At 37.1% G+C, this 19,005-nt stretch overlaps 1 protein-coding gene across 1 annotated transcript in view; it reads left to right on the forward strand.

Moving 5' to 3' along the window:
- Window positions 1-19,005, forward strand: part of SLC6A11 (solute carrier family 6 member 11) — a gene marked incomplete at both ends in the record, with an annotated part of 78,724 nt that overhangs the window by 15,557 nt on the left and 44,162 nt on the right. Inside the window, one exon of the mRNA XM_079540442.1 lies at window positions 6,730-6,862. Coding sequence (XP_079396568.1) covers window positions 6,730-6,862 — 133 coding nt within the window. The remainder of the gene's footprint in view (window positions 1-6,729; window positions 6,863-19,005) is intronic.

Genomic DNA, 19,005 nt, shown 5'->3' on the forward strand with positions numbered 1-19,005 from the left:
GAAATAAACTTCTCTTTATTCCATAGAGAACAAATCTCTGGAGGCATCCCAGGCCAGTTTGGGTGGGGCCCTGGGCAACCTGTTCTAGTGGTAGGCAGTCCTGCCCACAGGAGGGAGGTTGAGGCTGAATGATCTTCAAAGTGCCTTTCTACCTAAGCCATTCTATTTTATTTATTTATTTTTTTGCTTGTTTGTTTCTATTTACTTCCATACTAGCATTTTTTCAAGCTTTTACTCTTCATAGGCTTTTCCACTTTTGAGTTGTATGCTCCAGATGAATTGATTGGTCTGCTTTCCAAAATATCAAGCAGTTAGCATGTACTAGACAACCATAAGGAAATGTTGCAGCTCTCTGTTCTAGAAAAGTTTCTGTGCTGTTCCGTAGAGCTTTGTGTTATAATAGAACCAAAATATCAATTTCAGTACCTCTGAGATCCTTAAAGCTGCTCCTAATTGCAAAATCTGAGGAAAGAGGCTGGTTAAGCACTGACTAGAGCAAAAATTCGCAGCATTGCTGCTTCCTAGTAAGGCTGCAGGGTCAAGTGAGCTGCAGCATTCTTTTTTTTCTTTTTTTTCTTTTTTTTTTTTTTTTTTTTAAGATTGTCAGATAGTGGGAAAACTGAAGTGACTTAGATAACGAAGAATGAATATTGCTGGTGGAGAAAAAGCTGAAAGCAGCTTTAAGTTATTGATGTCAGTATGTAATTAGCTAAAGTGTCATCAGTAAATAATGTGTCACAAATGCTCTTTGTTAGATAAACAACTTCCTCTGATCACTGTGAGAAAAATAATGCTACTTTATCACCTTTATCAATGTGTCTGGAATACTGCAGTCACTACGGTTCTTCCAAAGAAAGCTGACTTTATGACTGTTAACTACTTGAATAAGCTTTTGGCTGTGTGGCGGTCCACAATGAGATTGTCCTTCTGCAGCTGCTTACTAGAATCTTAGATGCTGGTGACTCTTTGGCCTTGTAATTCAGGTATCAACAGAGGATCCAGGTACACAAAAACTGAATCCCACCAGTTTTAGATTAAGTTTCTGAGTGTCAGAAATTGTATACTTGCACACAATACTCTAATAAATTTGGGTATGAAACACTCAAAGCGATACATTTTCACAGAAATCAGGCAATATCAGCTGCATAAAGTTGAGAGATAAAGAAAAATGAGAGTTTAGAAAACGTTTTTTGATGAAAAACTTCTGCTTGGGAATGGAGAATGACTGAGAGTTGATGATGCTCCTGAGCTGATGGGAAAGCTATGTGGCACTGCTGCTCAAATCTGTTACACTGTTTGCACAAGGAGCTCGGTGACACGCAAGGTACATAGACAGGGTGTGAAAAATCCACAGGTATAAAAAGGGCATATTAAAACATGAAAGCAAACTGCACCATAACACTACTGCAGCTTTAATTCCCCATGCAGTGCACTGAGGACAGAGTCTGGTGTGCAGTACACAGATGGCATTGCCACCTATTTTCCTGGATAAACAGATGAGAAATGACCTCAAGAGGCTGTGTTCTCTACTTCATGTATTTGTTTTGTCAAAGAAAAATGTCTTGTAAACTGCTCCAGATCAGAGAGGGAACACAAAGGGGCATGTCCTTAAAAAGATTGAATGCACTCTTCAGCTTTCCAAACCGTGAAATAATGCAAGAATTACCTCAGAACATTCCTGTCAATAATGCGTTAGTAGCACTTAGTCCTCTTTCTCTTCAAGAGCGTGCTACAGCTCTGCACATTGGAACACTTTATTAAAGATGCTCTTTCTCCGGAAAAGTGTTCTCCCAGTCCATGGGAAATGTAGTGCTGTGGTTCCTGTGTCCCAAGAGAGTGCACTTGTAGAAGCAGCAGCTTTCAAACTGTTTTCAATGTGGATGAAAAGGTTATTTTTAGCTACGAGTAGTCAGAATAATCAGTTACTCTATAGTATGCCCATCTGCAGCAGTTTCAGAAATGTAGGGGCCCTTCTTTCCACCTGGTCTACTGAACCACTAAATTAAAAGGTATTTTAGGAAATTCACAAACAAAAGCAATTTCAGTAAGTAAGTAATACTTTTTCACTTGATTTCCTTTCCATATTTTTTTAGGGGAAATACATGAAATGATGTTGATTGAAAGAAGCAAGGTAACCATTAGCAGCAGTGTGTTTCTCAAATGTAGGTAGCAAGAGGTCATGGAATGATGCCTGGTTACTTGCTGAGGTCTACTGAAAACATGCTGAGATTTCTGACTCTATACTCTCTCTCAATCTCTACTTGTTCCTTTATCTTATACACGCTACTTTTTTGATTCAAAATGAACTGTCAGCATTCGGCTTACAATATTTGATCCAATAAACTGTAACCAGAATGAAATTGCCCTCTAAGTAATAATGCCATGATTTTGTTCAGTCTGGTTATAAATGTCTTTGTGACGAAACATCAACATTTCTGGAAGCTCACAGGAAGCAAACAAAGTGTGCTGCACTTCAGGTATATCCTGTTATTCCACTTACATTTGTCTTTTCTTCATTTGAGGCTATTAACTTTTAATTTGTGTTATTTCTATGGAGAAAAATAGAAATTATTCTTCAGTAGTAGTCAAGCTATATGTACGTAGCAAGAGGTAGTGTAAAGCTTCTGTGTGTTTTTGAATGTTAAGCATGTTGCAAATCTGCTCTGGTTTAAATTCAAAGAAGAGATCTTGATTTTCCATTTACAAGCAAAATATCCTGTGTAGAGTTAATATTTTGCTACTACTGATAGAAAAACTCTGGTCTGGCTTAATCTTTAAATTCCAAATTAACCCTAATCCAGATGGGCATCTTCCTTCAACATTCTTTTCTAGATGTTCAAATGCCACCAATCTTCTGGCTTCTTTCCCGGTTATTGGCTGGTCATGAAATTGAACTGTTGTGTTTAAAAGCAAATATGAAAATGAAGTCTTCACAATGCTTCTGGATTTTTTTGACTACTGCTGTTAAGGATGGACATGCATTATTCTTCTTGGAAAGAAAAATTCAAGCAAATTCTAAGAGGCAATTACTAACAATTGTTTGTTTTGCAGTATGACTGGTGTTTACCTGCACCTCTGCTGAGCTGCATGGCCACTTGCATCCTGATACCACCTGGGATGCTAGTTTTGACAATTACAATTTTTTATTGTGCAGAGGTGTTTGGAAAGCATTCCCTAGTTTTCTGATTCCCAATACCTGAGTTCAACAAATCAGTCAGTTGTCGCCAGCGTCTTCCCTGAGGCTGTCCAGTTGGTATAGTTATCTAAACAGAGCACTTCTGGCTAAGAAATTCATTGCTTTTCATTTTTACTTGTAGTATCACCTGATAAATTAGCTTATGAAAACTTGATCAGTTTGCAGCTCGTGTGAGGATCTCACTGTCTCCTTTCACAAGACCACATAATAGTTTATACCAAGAGTTTCTTAGGGCTGCTTAGGATTCCTTGGGTCCTCTGTTCAAGAATCACTTCGCCCAGAGGGACCACAAGGCACTCGCAACCTCTTCTCATCTGAATCTGCATAAATTATTCTGTGCACATATATTACTCTTCCCATCTGTTCTGCTTTAATATGAACTATCAGAAGTGATGAAGCACTGGTACAACCTTCACAGATGTGACTGTTCCTGGGCATCTTAATATAGAACATTTTCAAATGGTTGTTACTCTAAAATAAACAGTATTACTTTCTACATTGTTTTACTATTCTTGCTCTTTCTCTGTCTTTCTTCCCATGAAAAGATGAGATGAGGAGGATAAAATAACATAGGAGGTCTTGCAGTATTAAGTGAAGATGCTACTTCTTTCTGCTGTCTAGGTAATCTATTCAAGGTCACAGCAGCTTTTAGATAGAAGTTGGACTGCTGAGGAGTGAGAAGCTGCAATCAGCTGTCATCTTCCAGTCCCTGAATACATCAGCCTCACTTAGTTGCAGGGTAGGGCCATGTATTTTTTAAAATGCTCCCCCCTTTTTTATTAATTTGTGTTGAATAATGAAAGGACGTATATGAGGGTGTGCACAGTCAGACTGAGATGAGGCTTCGTGAACAGAATTTCATGTTCTGAATGACTTCTCTTTTCAATGCCTAACCTCTGCCACTGCTGTTTCAGGCAGTTTCAGAAGGAGAGCTAAGGTCCTGACATGGTGCAGGGTTGCATCATGCATCCTCAGGAAATCACTTATTGCCTCTGAGCAAGGCTTTCTCTTGGATGTATGTGGCACAATATATGTTATAGTTTAATTAGATGTTTCAGACTTGTTGCTGCTCGCTTTCTATGGGAAACTTTAAACCTTCATTTTCTTAAACAAAGAAACCATGAAATAATTTGTAGTGCTTTAATATATTTAAAAATACTCACTACAGTGCTAGCAGTTGAAATTGTTTGTCACGATGTGTCTTTTTTAAGTGTGAGAAGCAGGGCTAATTGTTTGGAGGTCATTAATCTGCCATTTACAAAAGCATCTCACCAAGGCTTCTGGATGGGAAAGGTATGCGTCCCTGCTATTTGACACTTCTCATAGAGCATTCAAAGACTGAGCGTGGGCATTCTGTGGACAGCTTCCAGAAACTAGTTGCTTTCAAAGTTTCTCAAGTCTTCACTGAGAATTGTGTTCTTAAGACAAAGTTGCCTTTGAAAACTGGATGTGGATTATGGCATGTCTAATACTATTCTGTGAACTTTGAGCCCTGACTATGTCAGTGTATCATCTATATACTTTCATTATAATTGCTATTTTGCACATTTCTCACTTGAGACGTTCATGGGTCTGGAAGTTGATTAGTGCTTGTAGCCCTTCGCAGAGCTGTAGGCAGGACGCGAGCATGGAATGTTTCAGTGCAGCTGCGTAGTTGGTACTCATTGGAATTAGTGACTGGTGTGATGCAGTTAATTGTCCATATGGATGTGTACAAATCTCCAAGAGTAGAATCAGATCAGATTCTTCTCCAGCTGTCTGCAACACCTAGCACATTTTCTGTCTATAATTAGGGAATGCAAGAGTCTTCATTGTGAGCAGTCGCTGCTGATGCATGGAAGGTGTTTCTCAAGACCTTGTAAGAGAGAGCGCGTAAGATGATGTGATGCAACCCCCTTTTTATTTAACAGAGGATAGAAGAAATGACAGCAACAGATAGAAGGGTGCTGGCAGAATCTTAATTGTGCTGCCTTATGAAGAAATTTTGCAAGAGAAAATAGATAGGCAGCATGTGTGCATATAAAATTGACTCTGCCCGTTGGCTTGTTGTGGTCACCTCCTTTCTGAAAGCTGTGTAGCCACAAGGTATGGATTGTGAGTCAAAAGCCTCAATTGTCTGCCCTGCTGCCTGGGAAAAGGAGTTGCTTATATTTAGGGGTTGTGCAAGCAACACCTAACAAAAATTTCAAGGGCATTTTGGATCACTATAATTTGTGTAAGGCTGAATGCTGGAAATTTATATATGAATTTGTCTATGTATATACAGCATATAACGCTGCCAGTATAGTTATGGAAACACAGATAAAACGAGCTGTGACCAGACCCAGCTGAGATGTGATTAAAGGCCACAAAAGGCCTGAATGGCTGATATTAATTATTCAGAGCGTAAAACTAGCAAATGACTAATTGCTTCATTTAAGTTGATTAGGGTTTCTTTTAGGTTAAAGAGCAATTGAAAAAACTCAAGGGAGTTCATGAAAATCAATGATGTTGATAGGAGTAAGTTTGTACTTTTAACTCTTTATCCAACAAAATCCGAACTACCTGTGTTTTATTTACAGGCTGGTAAAGAACTTTTTCCTTAAACTGTGCGCTTATCTAAAGCAAAAATCAAAGAACATGAAAGGAATGTGAAATCTCTCAGATAAGAGATTAATTCTGAAGTTTGGTCCCACAGGTTTCCTGTCTGAATACTAACAAGTGACTTTTATATCTGCTCACTCTTGTTTTATGAAAACAACAAAATAAACCCCTCTCTGTGTTGTTTACTAATTTAGTAAATCCTTTGGCTACGGGGATGTGAGGAATGTTCCTAAAATGGGAAGTTAAGTTTTTAGATCTGAGTGGCCTTCTCTAGTATTTTAAATATGCTGTTTTGAAATAGTAAATGCAGTATATATTTTTATTGATTGCTTTTCCCCCAAAAAAGGCAATTTTAAAAAACATTGAAACTTTCCTCCTGTTTCCAAAATATGATCCACCTGAAAGATGTTATGAAGTTCGACTTTAAATATAAAAGTTGTAAAATCATAGTTCAATTTACAAAAGGGCATTTATAAAAACAGGTTTTACAAGGCAAAAATAAAGGTTTCAACTCAAATATTTCTTATTGGAAGAACAATAAAACTGAAACTACAACAATAAAACAGAGCAAAAAACATTATTGGAGTGTTTTGTTTTGGATCTGTATCTTCTGCTGATGATTCAGAGAGGTAGAAGTTTTGTTTTTCTTTCTTTGACTTTTCTTTTGTACAAAACTTTCCATGCTGAATCTATTTAAAAATCTTTTTGATTTTTTTTCACTGACCTGTGAGAGTCGCACACTTGTTTATTTTTAACCTGATTTTAAATTCACTGGCAATATCCCCTTTTTTCCCCTTTTGTATCTTTATACCTGACGTGGTCCATTCTTTCTAGTCAGTAACCAGAAGTCTTCCTGGTTGAATATGGTTTGGTTTTAGATCAGTGTTTTCTGTGCAGTACTATTTTGTTTCAGTATTGTTTAATTTTTCTTATTGTTTCCCCCTTGGTAGACGCAGGGTGCTGGCCATATCTGATGGCATTGAACATATTGGGAATCTTCGCTGGGAACTTGCACTGTGCCTCCTCGCTGCTTGGACTATCTGCTACTTTTGCATCTGGAAAGGAACAAAGTCAACTGGGAAGGTAGGGTTGAAATACTGTGTATCAACTGAAGTATCACTCTCTTGTGCCCCAAACCTGTGTGTTATTATTTACCTTTCCTTACACTGTAATGGTAGAATTTATGTGTGTTTTACATTTTTCTAAGTAGCTGCATTTATAGAGTTTATGAAGTACTAATACTGATTAATTAAGAATAAGTCCTTTTTTTTTTTTTTTTTTTTTTTTTTTTTTTGCATTGGTTTGTTCACCTTATTTCCTAATTCTTTTACGTGAGGCTGGTTTTTTTTGTTGTTGTTTTCCCTGTGGTTGTTTTGTTCCTTAACAGCCAGCCCTTGGACCCTGAGATCAGCAAGAGTTGTGTTGTTTTCTGTACACGTGGTATTAAAATATGAATTCAGTCCTTAACTGAACAGGGTTGAAACTCTCTGTGACAAAACAAATTACACAAACAAGCAGTGCATTCAGAAATACCAGGAAACTATAATAATGCTGAGGAAAATAAAATTGATCAACAAAAGCAGAAAAAAAACATTAAAAAATAAAAACTCAGATGAAGATGGATGTATTAGGCAAAAATAAAAAATTCAAAATAAAAATCCAGCCATTCTATATTGGAAACCCAACAGAGCAATACAACTTCACAGCCTAAGGAAGTCCTGGGACAATGGAGGCGTTACCTCAGTGTAGTAGCAGACATAGATCTGAGTAGAATATGTGATTAGTTGACTAAGCAGAGAGAGGAAAAGAGTAATTGTTCTGGTAGGAACCTGAGAAAACCCAACGGTTTCTCATGTGGAAGCCAAAGAATACAAGAAAAAAAATGCTGGATTGCTGAAACATTTTGTTTATCTAATTTTTGGTTGTTTACTATATGGTTAGTTTGTAATTATGGTTAATTTTTTTTTTTTGTTTCTGTTTCAGTAGGCTGCATTGATAAATGAAATATTTGAAATATAGTGTGTAGTTTTTATTATTATTTGGAAAATATTGAAATGACTTTTTCTAGCTTTCATGAGCACATTCATTCTTCTTCCTCTCAAAATTATGGCTGCAATTATTTGCTGAATTCTGTTTCTATCTGCCAACTGTGTCAGTTAACCTGGCACTGCGTTTTTCACCTAAGTAATTTACACAGATGGATTTAGACAGCCCTACTTTTATCAAGTTGCTGCTTGAAAGAAGCTGAGAGGCATGTCTAGAGATACATATAAGCAATAATAGTTTAGAGGAAAGGGGGAAAAAGAAGACAAAAATATAGAGGCAAAAAAGTGAGATAAAGGTATGGCAAGGTAAATATATATATGTCTTTGAAGTATGTACTCCAAGGAGGTACGAGAGTGGTTTAGAGCTACAACAGGCAGCAAAGAAATGAAGTTGAGCAAAACCAATCTTTTTTTTTCCATCAGAAAGAATGTCTAACGAGGGATATCTATTCTAGCATAGAATAATCTTGTCCCAGAGGTGAAGGAAAAGCATGTATTTTGAATGCACATATGTGTGTGAATACAGGGCTGTGCAAAACTGTGTACAGCACTGAAGAAAAATAGCATTGGTAGGAATGATCTGCTAATAGGAGGAGTCTCTAGTGATCTTGGAGGGAATGTACTTTCTTTTAGCATTTGTGCAGTTTACATTTGGATTTTTGTTATTCCCCATGTACGTATCGCATAAGATTCCTGCAGTTTATACCACTTGCCCAGAAAAAGGTCTCGCATTTGAAAGTGATTCAAGTGAAACTGTTAGATTTTTTTCCTGACTGCTTAACTAAAATCTTAGCTCACTAGGAAATGTAATAAATGTATTTTTCTTCAGTTTCATTTTGATAACCACCTTCCACATGAGGTTAAGTGAAATAACCTGAGATAGAAACATTTCTTGCCCACTTGAAACAGGATGATACCATTTCTGATTTCAACTAACCAGAATTAACTTAGCTGTCTTGCAAAAGAAATGCAAAGAAAGTGAAATCGGTGCTCAGTCTTCAGCTTTATTGGTCTCAGAGGGGTCCTGCATGAAGTAGATTCATTATGTATTTATACTACTGAGATTGTTTTGCCACAAGCTGCGCTTTTATCTACAAAATCATGAGGAAGGCAACTGATTCCTCACACTAAAGACCACACTCTGGTCTTCAGCAGTCTGTCAGAGGATCTGCTGTTGCAGTAAGATTATTTCATAGCCAACAGTGATTCTTTCTTATTTCGTTTCTGCTTCTGTAATTAGTAAGGAAAGCCTTTTAGTAGATCCATGTGTAATAGTGCAATTGGTTTCAGCGATACATTTTTTTTACCCTGATTTTAATTCATTTTTCAGATTTGTTTCAGAATTGTAATATTCTTACGCTTGCCTCTTATCACTGAGAAGGTCCCTGCAAACCTGTGCCATCTTACTGCCTCCTTGGACTTTCTAAGCACAGATTTAGTAGTCAAATGTTGTGGTGTTACAAAGGATCAAAGTCCTCAGAAATAGAGATGGCAGAGCAGTTTTCTGGTCTGAGTTTCTGTGTCTGATATAATGGTGCGTTTTAAAAGTTCCTAATTAAGTTAATCTCTCTCTAGTCTTTTGTGCTAGATTGAATTTTGTTATGTGTTTATTTCCAGGGAGCATTTAAGATTTTCCTCTAGATTTTTATTGTAATATTATTTTTTTTTATGCTAGGCTGTTAAATTTCCTATACACATCAGCTGGATTGATTATTTTCAATGAAATAACACATTTATTCAAAGCAGAAAATGTCTTAAATTTTATTACTTTTGAAGACATATTCAAAGACTGGTGTCTGTGGGGCAGAATATCAGGAGATAAAGAGGAAGGGGAAAATGAAGAAGAAAGATAAAGGTCAAAAGAGACATAATGTTTTCAGATAACTATGCTCTGTGAAATATTCAAGAGGTCAGTTTATTCCTTTCCTCTTTTTCTCTGCATCCTAATGCATGATGGCAGGAAAAAAAATCTAAGCAATAAAAGTTGTCATTAAATCAAACCATCATTCTCTGAGTAGCACTAATACAGAATTCATCTACTCAGATTATGAATTGAATGTTTAATATTTTAAATTAATAAATGTATTAAATCTAATATACAGCTTAACTCCAAATGAAGTTCCTGTGACACTGTTAATGAGGTGTTTCAACCTTTTCCACTTCTTGAGTTCTTGAAACTCATCGCTTTCTTGTAAAACCTTTTAGTTTTCCATTCCAATTAATGTCTAATATTAAAACAATTTCAAGTAGCTCTGACAGCTAAATATGCCAACAGAATGTTATTCGTATATTATAACTTACTGAGATTGATAACATATGACAATCTTGCCCAAAAATGCTCCCAAAGTTGAGGTAAGAACTACATAGGAGACTGATAAAGATTAATTTTCTGAACACATTAGGTATTATCCTAGACTCTAATCATTAGCTCTTAGTTTAGTGCTTCATCTTTGAAAAACATTTATGTTTAATAACTATGGCAATTCTGAATATTTCTATGATGTGTACAGCTTGCATAGTAGCTGGGTCTTGCTAATTTTTGATATTCAAATAACATCTGTGAAATCTTCTTCATGTAGCAATGAAAAGGATACCAGTTCTTTTGTGGATCCTAACTGTCTGTTTATTAATTTGACTAATTGTCCTTGAGCTTTAAACTTTGAGAAAGGGACATCAGAACTTCCTACTCAGTTCTTCTGAGAGTCCTTTCTGACTATTAGATATTTTTCTATTTTTTTCTAATATTTTTTTCTTTTTCTAATGGCAATACAAATATTTTTTCAGATAGAGATCACTCCTATGACCTCATAGTGACTCCCTGTTTCAAGAAAGATTTCTATACTAATCCATATTTTTCATGTGCGATATCATTTACATTTCCAAGAAAATAATGTAAGGATGCTCTCTGTCTCATTGCAATGACTTGGGCTCAATGAATGAATAATGCAAACTCTGCTGCATATTTCAGTAGGTCTGCCAAAGGATATTATAGATTGCCAAAAGTCATGTTTTGCAGAACATTTGTAACATACTAGGTAATATTAACATAAGAATTTGTGCTCCACCATTTTCTTTTTGCTTACAACTCCTTCTTGATTATTTATATATAGGGTCTACTACAATTATAATGCTAATAATATACCATTATTGTATTTATATAGGGTCTAATACAATTATAATGCTAATAATAAATGCAAACAACTAATGAACTTATATTCCTTACTATATTAGTAAACTATAATAAAATTTAGAGTTCAGTCCAATTTGTGCTCTGAAATCTTCCCATAAATTAGACCAGTAAGTGTGGTTATTTCTCCCAGTATATGGCTGCTATCATTTGGGTAATACTGATTTGGAGAAAAAAAAAAAAAGAGGGTAGGAGAAGGAAAATTTCTGTTGGCCAGGGAAATTTCATTTAGTAAAGAGATAAAAATAAAATAGCCTACTATAATGCTGTAAGCCAAATTCCTTGTTTCAATTGACTCAACATGCAGTAAGCATTTTCTGATAGGAAGTGTTAGTATATTGTGTATCAGCAGGATTTTGATATTAGACTATCATACTGCTTGTAATGATCACTGAGACCAAGACTCATGTCATTTTTGAATCATCACAAATGAGTTCTCATTAGTACCATGAAGAATCTTCTTTTATTATAGACAAAACCAAACAGAAAGTTATGTAGCTTTTTTTTTTTTTTTTTAACTTCCATCTGTCTCCTGGTGAAAATGTGGTAGAGCTTTAGGATCATTTGGAAAAAAGAAATCCCATAAGAGGCTCTTTATTTGTAATTTTTAACTAATTTATGCATCACAGAGATGGCCTAATAATCTTTGAACAGTATTTTTTCTGACTTTGATCTCTCAATGTTTTATCCCTTCCTAAATTTTGTGTTGAGTTCCCTGAATTTCAGCACACCCTAATTTTAGTTGTTGACCTTACGCGGTTTCTCCACTTACACTTCAAAGCCAAAACATAAGGAGAGGCTAAAAAAACAACAAAAGAACCTGATTCAGAAATATAAGGTTAGAGATATTGTACTGACTTAGCACCAGGACTTTCAGGAGGGATCAACTCTTTCACAGTTAATGAGTGCCTACAAAACAATTGAGCTCAGAGCTCCTAGACACAGAGCTCCTATGTTTTGTCCTGTAAAAAGTTGTGGATATCCCTCTAAAACTTGTTCTCATTGTTATTGTTGCTTCTTTTTGTTTTTAGATCATAATTGACTTTTAAATGTCTTGTACGCCTTATCAAGCTTTGTCTTGAAAGCACGTCAGAAATCATTTTATGGTTCTGTTTATAACTTGCTAACTACTTCAGCTCTGTGGGTACTCCATTAACCAAAGCACAAAAATTGTTGCTAAAAGGTATTGTTGTGCTCACTTGTATAAACAGTAGTCAGAATAGCCATTCATATAGATGCCCTATCTACATGTACATGAGTTGTATAAGATGCTTGATTAAATTGTACTATGAGTCAAAGTTTGGAAGAATAGCATAGTGATTACACGGCATCTCCTCCTAAAGCTTTTCTTTCTTTTCTCCTGATTTTTCATTCAGTAACCTCACACTATCCATTACATCTTTAAAAAGGATATTGTTTGGTTAAGAAAATAATTTGCAATCATTTTAAATTAATAAATATGAACTCACTGCATCAGTGGACAAGGGAAGAGCCCCTAATGTTCCCTACCTCTACCTCAGTAAGGCCTTTGACACGGTGCCCCACAACATCCTTCTCTCCAAATTGGAAAGATAGGGATTTGATAGGTGGACTGGTCGATGGACAAAGAACTGGCTGCAGGATCGAGTTCAGAGAGTGGTGGTCAATGGCTCAGTGTCTGCATTGGAGATCAGTGATGAGTAGTGTCCCCCAGGGCTTGGTGCTGGGGCCAGTACACTTTAGTATCTACATGAGTGACATCAACAGTGGGGTCGAGTGCACCCTCAGTGAGTTTGCAGATGACACCAAGATGTGGGGTGCAGCTGACACATCAGAGGGATGGGATGCCATTCAGAGGACCTAGACAGGCCCAGGTGCATCTCATGAGATTCAACAAATGGAAATGCAAGATCTTGCACCTGGGTCAAGGCAATTCTCACTGCCAATACAAGCTTGGGGATGAAAGGATTCCGTGCAGCTCTGCTGAAAAAGACCAGGGGGATGGGAAGCTGGACATGAGCCAGCAGTGTGCTCTCACAGCCCAGAAAGCCAACCGTATCCTGGGCTGCATCAAAAGCAGCGTGGTCAGCAGGTCAGGGAGATGATCCTGCCCCTCTACTACTTGCTGTCAGACCTCACCTGGAGCACTGCATCCAGATGTGGAATCCTCAGTACAGGACAGACATGGACATGTTGGTGTGCATACAGAGGAGGGCCACAAAAATGATCCAAGTGATGGAACAGCTCTCCTCTGGGGACAGGCTGAGACAGGGCTGTTCAGCCTGGATAAGAGAAGGTGACCTGATAGTGGTCTTTCAATATTTAAAGGAGAACTACAAAAAGAAGGAGACAGACTCTTTAGCAGTGTCTGTGGTGACAGAACAAGGGGAACTGGCTTCAAGCTCAAAAAGGGTAGATTTAGGTTAGACATAAGAAAAAAATATTTTACAGTGAGGGTGGTGAGACACTGGAACAGATTACTTAGAGATGTGGTGGATGACCCGTCTGTGGAGACTTTCAAGGCAAGGCTGGGTCAGGCCCTAGGCAACCTGATCTAGCTGTGCTGTCCCTGTTCATTGTAGGGACGGCCTTTAAAGATCCCTTCAAGCTGTAGGAATTCTATGATTTTAGGACTTTGAAAACTTTCTCTGTAGTTATCACATATTAAAGTATGAGGCATTCTGAATTTATTTTTTTTTTAACTGGTTACTTCAATTATTCATTTAAGTATTTTGTTTTCTATTATGATGTCTTTGGGAAAGTTATAAACACTTCAGCAAAGCTAAAAACTTGCTTTTTCTAAGGGAACAGCAGTACTGTTTAACCTACCAGAAATATGCAGTGTATTGGGTTGAATATATGCAAGCGATGGCATAATTATTTCACTCCTATGCTGTTATTTGTTTTCTGTGTATATATACATAGTATATTAACCTGTAAAGCTAGGTGGGTTTTTTTGTCTGCTTAATGTTCTGATAAAAGCCTGTCTCACTCTAAATGATATGTTTGGCAAATTTGGTTGGCTCCCATGTAGACGGATTGTTCATGGTTTCAGGGTTTTATTTACGTATAAATCTTGAAGTGTTTGAGGGTATTAAGCTGAACTTTGTGAAATTCATGTTTTGACAGCATGGCTCTTGTCCTTTCCTATGCTTTTCTATTTCTGACTCTTTAATTATTTCTACTGATTCATTTCATCTGCTGAGATGACTAGAGTTTGTGGCCATTTAAGGGTAAATTGACAAGATATTCAATAGATTCTAAACTTTATGTATTAAAGAACCAGAGACAGGAGAAAGCAGCCATGTGTGAGTGTCTCCAGCCATGCCAAGCCTGGACTGTCTTGGCATAAACCTATCAACAAAAATAGCATGATGGTTTTGTAGGTAGCTCTGATATTAATATTAATCTGTAAAAATTGATGGACAGAAAAGAGTCATGAACTGGATGATCATTTAGAGCAAGTTAATAAGATAGCCAATGAATTGTGCTACTGTACAATTAACATCTGCAATTAAGTAAGTTTTAACTAAAAATGGAGGATCCTGTGTTTGCACTCTGTGGGAGTCTTGAAGACCTTCTGTCCCAGGCTGCAGTTCTAATTGGCCTGAATAGTTTAATCTGAAGTTGACACCTGGGCTTTTGAAAGTTTATTCTAACAAATCAAGCTTCTCAGTATGCATTAGAAAATAATGTGACAATTTCAAAGGTGACAATTTCACTTAAATATTGGTTATGTATTATTGTTAATTTTTCTGTTGAGGAAAAAACATTGTGTGAATGGTTCAAGCTGTCAACAACAATAAATGTTAAGCTGTCAGACTGCTTGACTGAGTATAGTGTCATCTTTCACTGCTGAATGCTGTACTTTCTGATGTTACTTCCCTTTTTCTAGTTTTCCTCCCTTCTCCTGCATTTTCTGTGTATGCCTCATTTGGTTTGCATTGATGATCTTTACCTTTTCTCAGGAAGGTCTCTACTTTGTCCCTGTTGCTCCTTTGCTTCTCTCACGTTGTCGACCTGCCTAAGGGTAGTTGATCATCCCAGAGGGAGAAGTGTTTTGTCTTTCATGCAATTCTGGTTCTGGAATAAACTACAGTGAACCCATTTTGTGTCTAGCTTTGTCTGAAGTATTTTATCATAGTATTTAGTATTGGAAGGTGTGAATACTGCTTTTATTTTTGTCTGCCGTAATGCATGAAACTTAGATGTTTCGTGGTAGTGCAGCTTTGCTGATGTCATAGTGCCTTCTAATTTACAGTTGTGTAAAAAGGATTGACATATGGAAGTAAAACAAGGCAAATAGAAACAAGGGAAACAGTTGAAAAGGGTACACTGATCTGGTAGGAAATATGGGCAGAGATGCAACTCAATGTGTCAAGACCAATGAGTGAAATAGGTAGGGGGTGTATATGAAAGCTGAAGAAGGACTTTCTATTAGGAAGTGTAGCAATAGAACAAGGAATAATGGCTTTAAACTGAGTGTAGATTTAGATTTAGATTCTTTGCTATGAGAGTGGTGTTGTGCTGGAGCAAGTTGCACAGAAAACCAGGATGGATAGGACTTTGGACCACCTAACCTAACAGAAAGTGTCCATATATCTGAAAGGGAGATTGGAACCTGGTGACATATAAGGTCCCTTCCAACCCAAAGTGCTCTATGAAACTGCTAGAATTAGAAGGTTAGCAAGACATGGGAAGGAATGTGGTGTGGTTTGAGACCTGAAAATCAGAGGTAGACAGTTTCATATCTTTTACACATTTATTTCTGCCCTCCCTCAAGGAGTTAAGCCTTGCTTGCCAGCAGTTAAGGTTCAGTCAGTAGTCTCAAAGAAAATTTATTTCTCAATAGCAGGCTATGTAAAAACCTTAATGGGTTCAGTGAGGCAGAAAGAAAGAGTAAAAGGACAGAAGGAGAAGATAAAAGAGAAAGATGTATGGATGAAGAAAAAAAAAAAAAGGACTGGGGCCCATTGTGAGGAGCCCAGGAAAAGGAACTGGGCAGCAATGATTATATCTCCTGAAGTGTCTTTTGTTTTAGCCTAAAGTAATAGCAGAGAATAGCCCTTCACTGCAAGGCTTTAACACTCTGTCCAAGACTGATCTCTGTATTCAAAGAGAGAAAGTAGAACATTCATGAGATGCATGCTGAGTTCCTGCTATCCGCCTCCTCTGTGTGAGGTTTTAAAACAGCTACTGAGATTTTTTTTTTCACTCTCCTGTGCACTGAGCATTTAAGGACACCTCAGATTTGTTAGAAAGGGAGATTTTTGTGCCTTTCAGAGTGGTTTTCTCAAGCTTTTCTCTAGCAGCTGAGAAGAGTATCAAGTAGTAAACATAAATCAGAATTGCATCTGCATGATTTCATTCCTTGCTAGGTGAACCTTAACACTGCAGGCCCGTTTTCATATCAATCTTTTGTTATTCTGGATCTGAGCCCTGGTCCACAGCCTAAGTGTAGAGTGGATTTCAGTGCAGCTCGGGAACGTGTGTGTGAAATTTTGGGGCAGAGAAAATCACCTGTTCTGTCAAGTTAATGTATAGAAAAAAAGCAAGGATAGAAAGGAAAGGAGGAAGGCTGCCTTTGGTCATTTTAGTGATAATTCACAGAATTTTCTGGAAAATTAAAGGTGAAGCACAATGACATAGATTAGCATAGAGATATCTGTAGGAGAAATTTACTAATTGGCTGCAGGTAACACATAATGGGTTATTCTCTCCTTGAAGTTACTATGCACTCATGTGATTTCTTCATGTTTTTCTACTTATAGGACCTGCCCTTCTTATGAGTTCTTTTATTCCCTACCAGAAGAAATCAGCTAACAATGCATAACAGAAGACAAACAGTTGTTCAGTCTTTGCTGATACAACTGTGTCAGGGCTAAAATTTATTTATTTCAAATATATGACACGACTGCTTTCTACTAAGCTCATCTGTGCTTTGTGACTGCTGAGTTATGAGGCTGTTCATTTGGTTTGGTTACGAGTATACAAAAATTCCTTTTGGATACTGCTTTTGTTGGGTCTTGTTTTTATTCATCAAGAACATGCAAAAGAACTGCTTGGTCTTGCAACATAATGTAGAACCATGAGAGTTGATATATTTATAGCACTGTCTTTCTTAGTGATTCTTTGGTTTCATATTTCTTCTGCCAAAGTAAAACAGGTAAAATACCCTAATTCTCACATGGGTGGTTTGTTCTTGGGTAGTGGGAGTCTATAAAGCATCAGGATTGGCTCATTAGCAATTTACAAGGCAGTATGTAGGTAACCACACCCATGGCACTATATGTGAAGGTTAGTACTGTATCAAATTCCTGCCAGTGAGAATGCACTCTCTAGGTTGTAGTCAGTTTATCCATGATGTAAAAGTGTCTTTGTAGTAGTTCTGTTTACCAGGCATCACGTGAGAGATTTACGAAATTTAATTCTGTGTACCATCTCGGTGTCATGGATTGAATCCAAACTCTTTCTTAAGAAAACTTACTGAAATAAATTTCTACACGAGCAACAAAGGCAGCTTCAGCAGTTGCTGGTGCTATATTGGCTACTAAAACACATCCCAGAGAAAAGAGTTGGCTGCAATGCACCTGCTATTCAATTTGCCTTTCAAAAATAAAAAATAAAATAAAATAAGAAAATAAAGAAACTCAAATCATCCTGTATAAGCTTTGATTGTTGTCATGTCATGTGTGTCAACAGCATGACACCAAGAATTCTGCAAAAAAAGATTTTTCTTATTTTCTGTGGGTAGAAAAGGTACATGGTTCTATCTGCGATAATGAACACCAATTGATGTCAGTATTTAACTTAATTTGTAAGTCACTTGTTCCTGAAGTGCCTTACTGAGGTAAAAACCACATTATTACAAGTCTTGGGTGAACACAGTAAGATGCCTGTATTCCCCAAAGAGCTTGTCCTTACATCTGATTTGCATAATGGGCATTTGGAGATCCCTGTTGAACTCCAGGTATAAAGTGAGGACAGGGAGATGTGCCTGAGGTAGAAAGATAAAACTGGAGCAGAATCATAGTTTCAAGTCCAGGCCAGTATCTTTATTGTGTGATTCTTCTCCTTTTCTGATGCATTGCATCAAATCTACTTCTCATACTGTGAAGTTCAGCTCAAAAGCAGAATTGATTTGCAGCACACTGTGTCAGATCAGCATTCTGCAAGAGGGCCATGAGGTGATTTAAGGGCTAGATTTAGAGTCTACAGAAGTAGGAAAGTTAAGTGCAGTAAGCCTTGAGGTAAAATACAGATGTGACTAACTGCACTGTAATAAAAGTAATAGCCACAGGGAATGGAAATGTGGAGAATGTGGGAGCTGGAGGATAGTTTAAGTGGTAAAGCTATTTATTATGTTGTTGGAACAGGCTGCCCAGGCAGTTGGTGGAGTCACCATCCCTGGAGGTTTTCAAGAAATGGTAGATGTCACATTGAGTGAAAAGACTTAATGGGATGATTGTGATGGGCTGATGGTTAGACTGGACTAGTAGTCTTTCCAGTCTTTATGATTCTATGATTATATATAGCTATTAATAATTACTATACTTAATAAACACATAGTATTACAAATGTTTTATGATGAATATATCTCTCAGCAGTCACCATGGTGGTGAGATTGTATCATCTTCTGGCTCAACAAACACAACTTTTCAGTAATAAATGATGAGCTCTGTTTTGTCCTACAAACAGGAAAATCATCTCTTGTCCCCTGTCCTGTTCTGACCCTTGCATCTTTATCTGCTTCATGGGTTAAACATTCTCAGAATATATCAAAAACTACTGGATAGAGCCTTCAGTGAGATCTGGACAGGCATGTCTAAATTAGCTATAAATGAAGTCCACTTAGTGCCTTATTTGTACCTCATTTCTGTCATGTCTAAACTCAGTAAACTGGAAATTGAGGTGCCCAGTAAGGAACAATTCTGTACATTCATTTTGTAGAAATTGAATTGTCTTATATCAGAATCATCAGAAACTCAGTCCATACTGAAAGCTATTTAAGAAAA

This window comes from Tetrao urogallus (genome assembly GCF_951394365.1).
Source record: "Tetrao urogallus genome assembly, chromosome: 10".
Lineage (NCBI taxonomy): Eukaryota > Metazoa > Chordata > Aves > Galliformes > Phasianidae > Tetrao > Tetrao urogallus.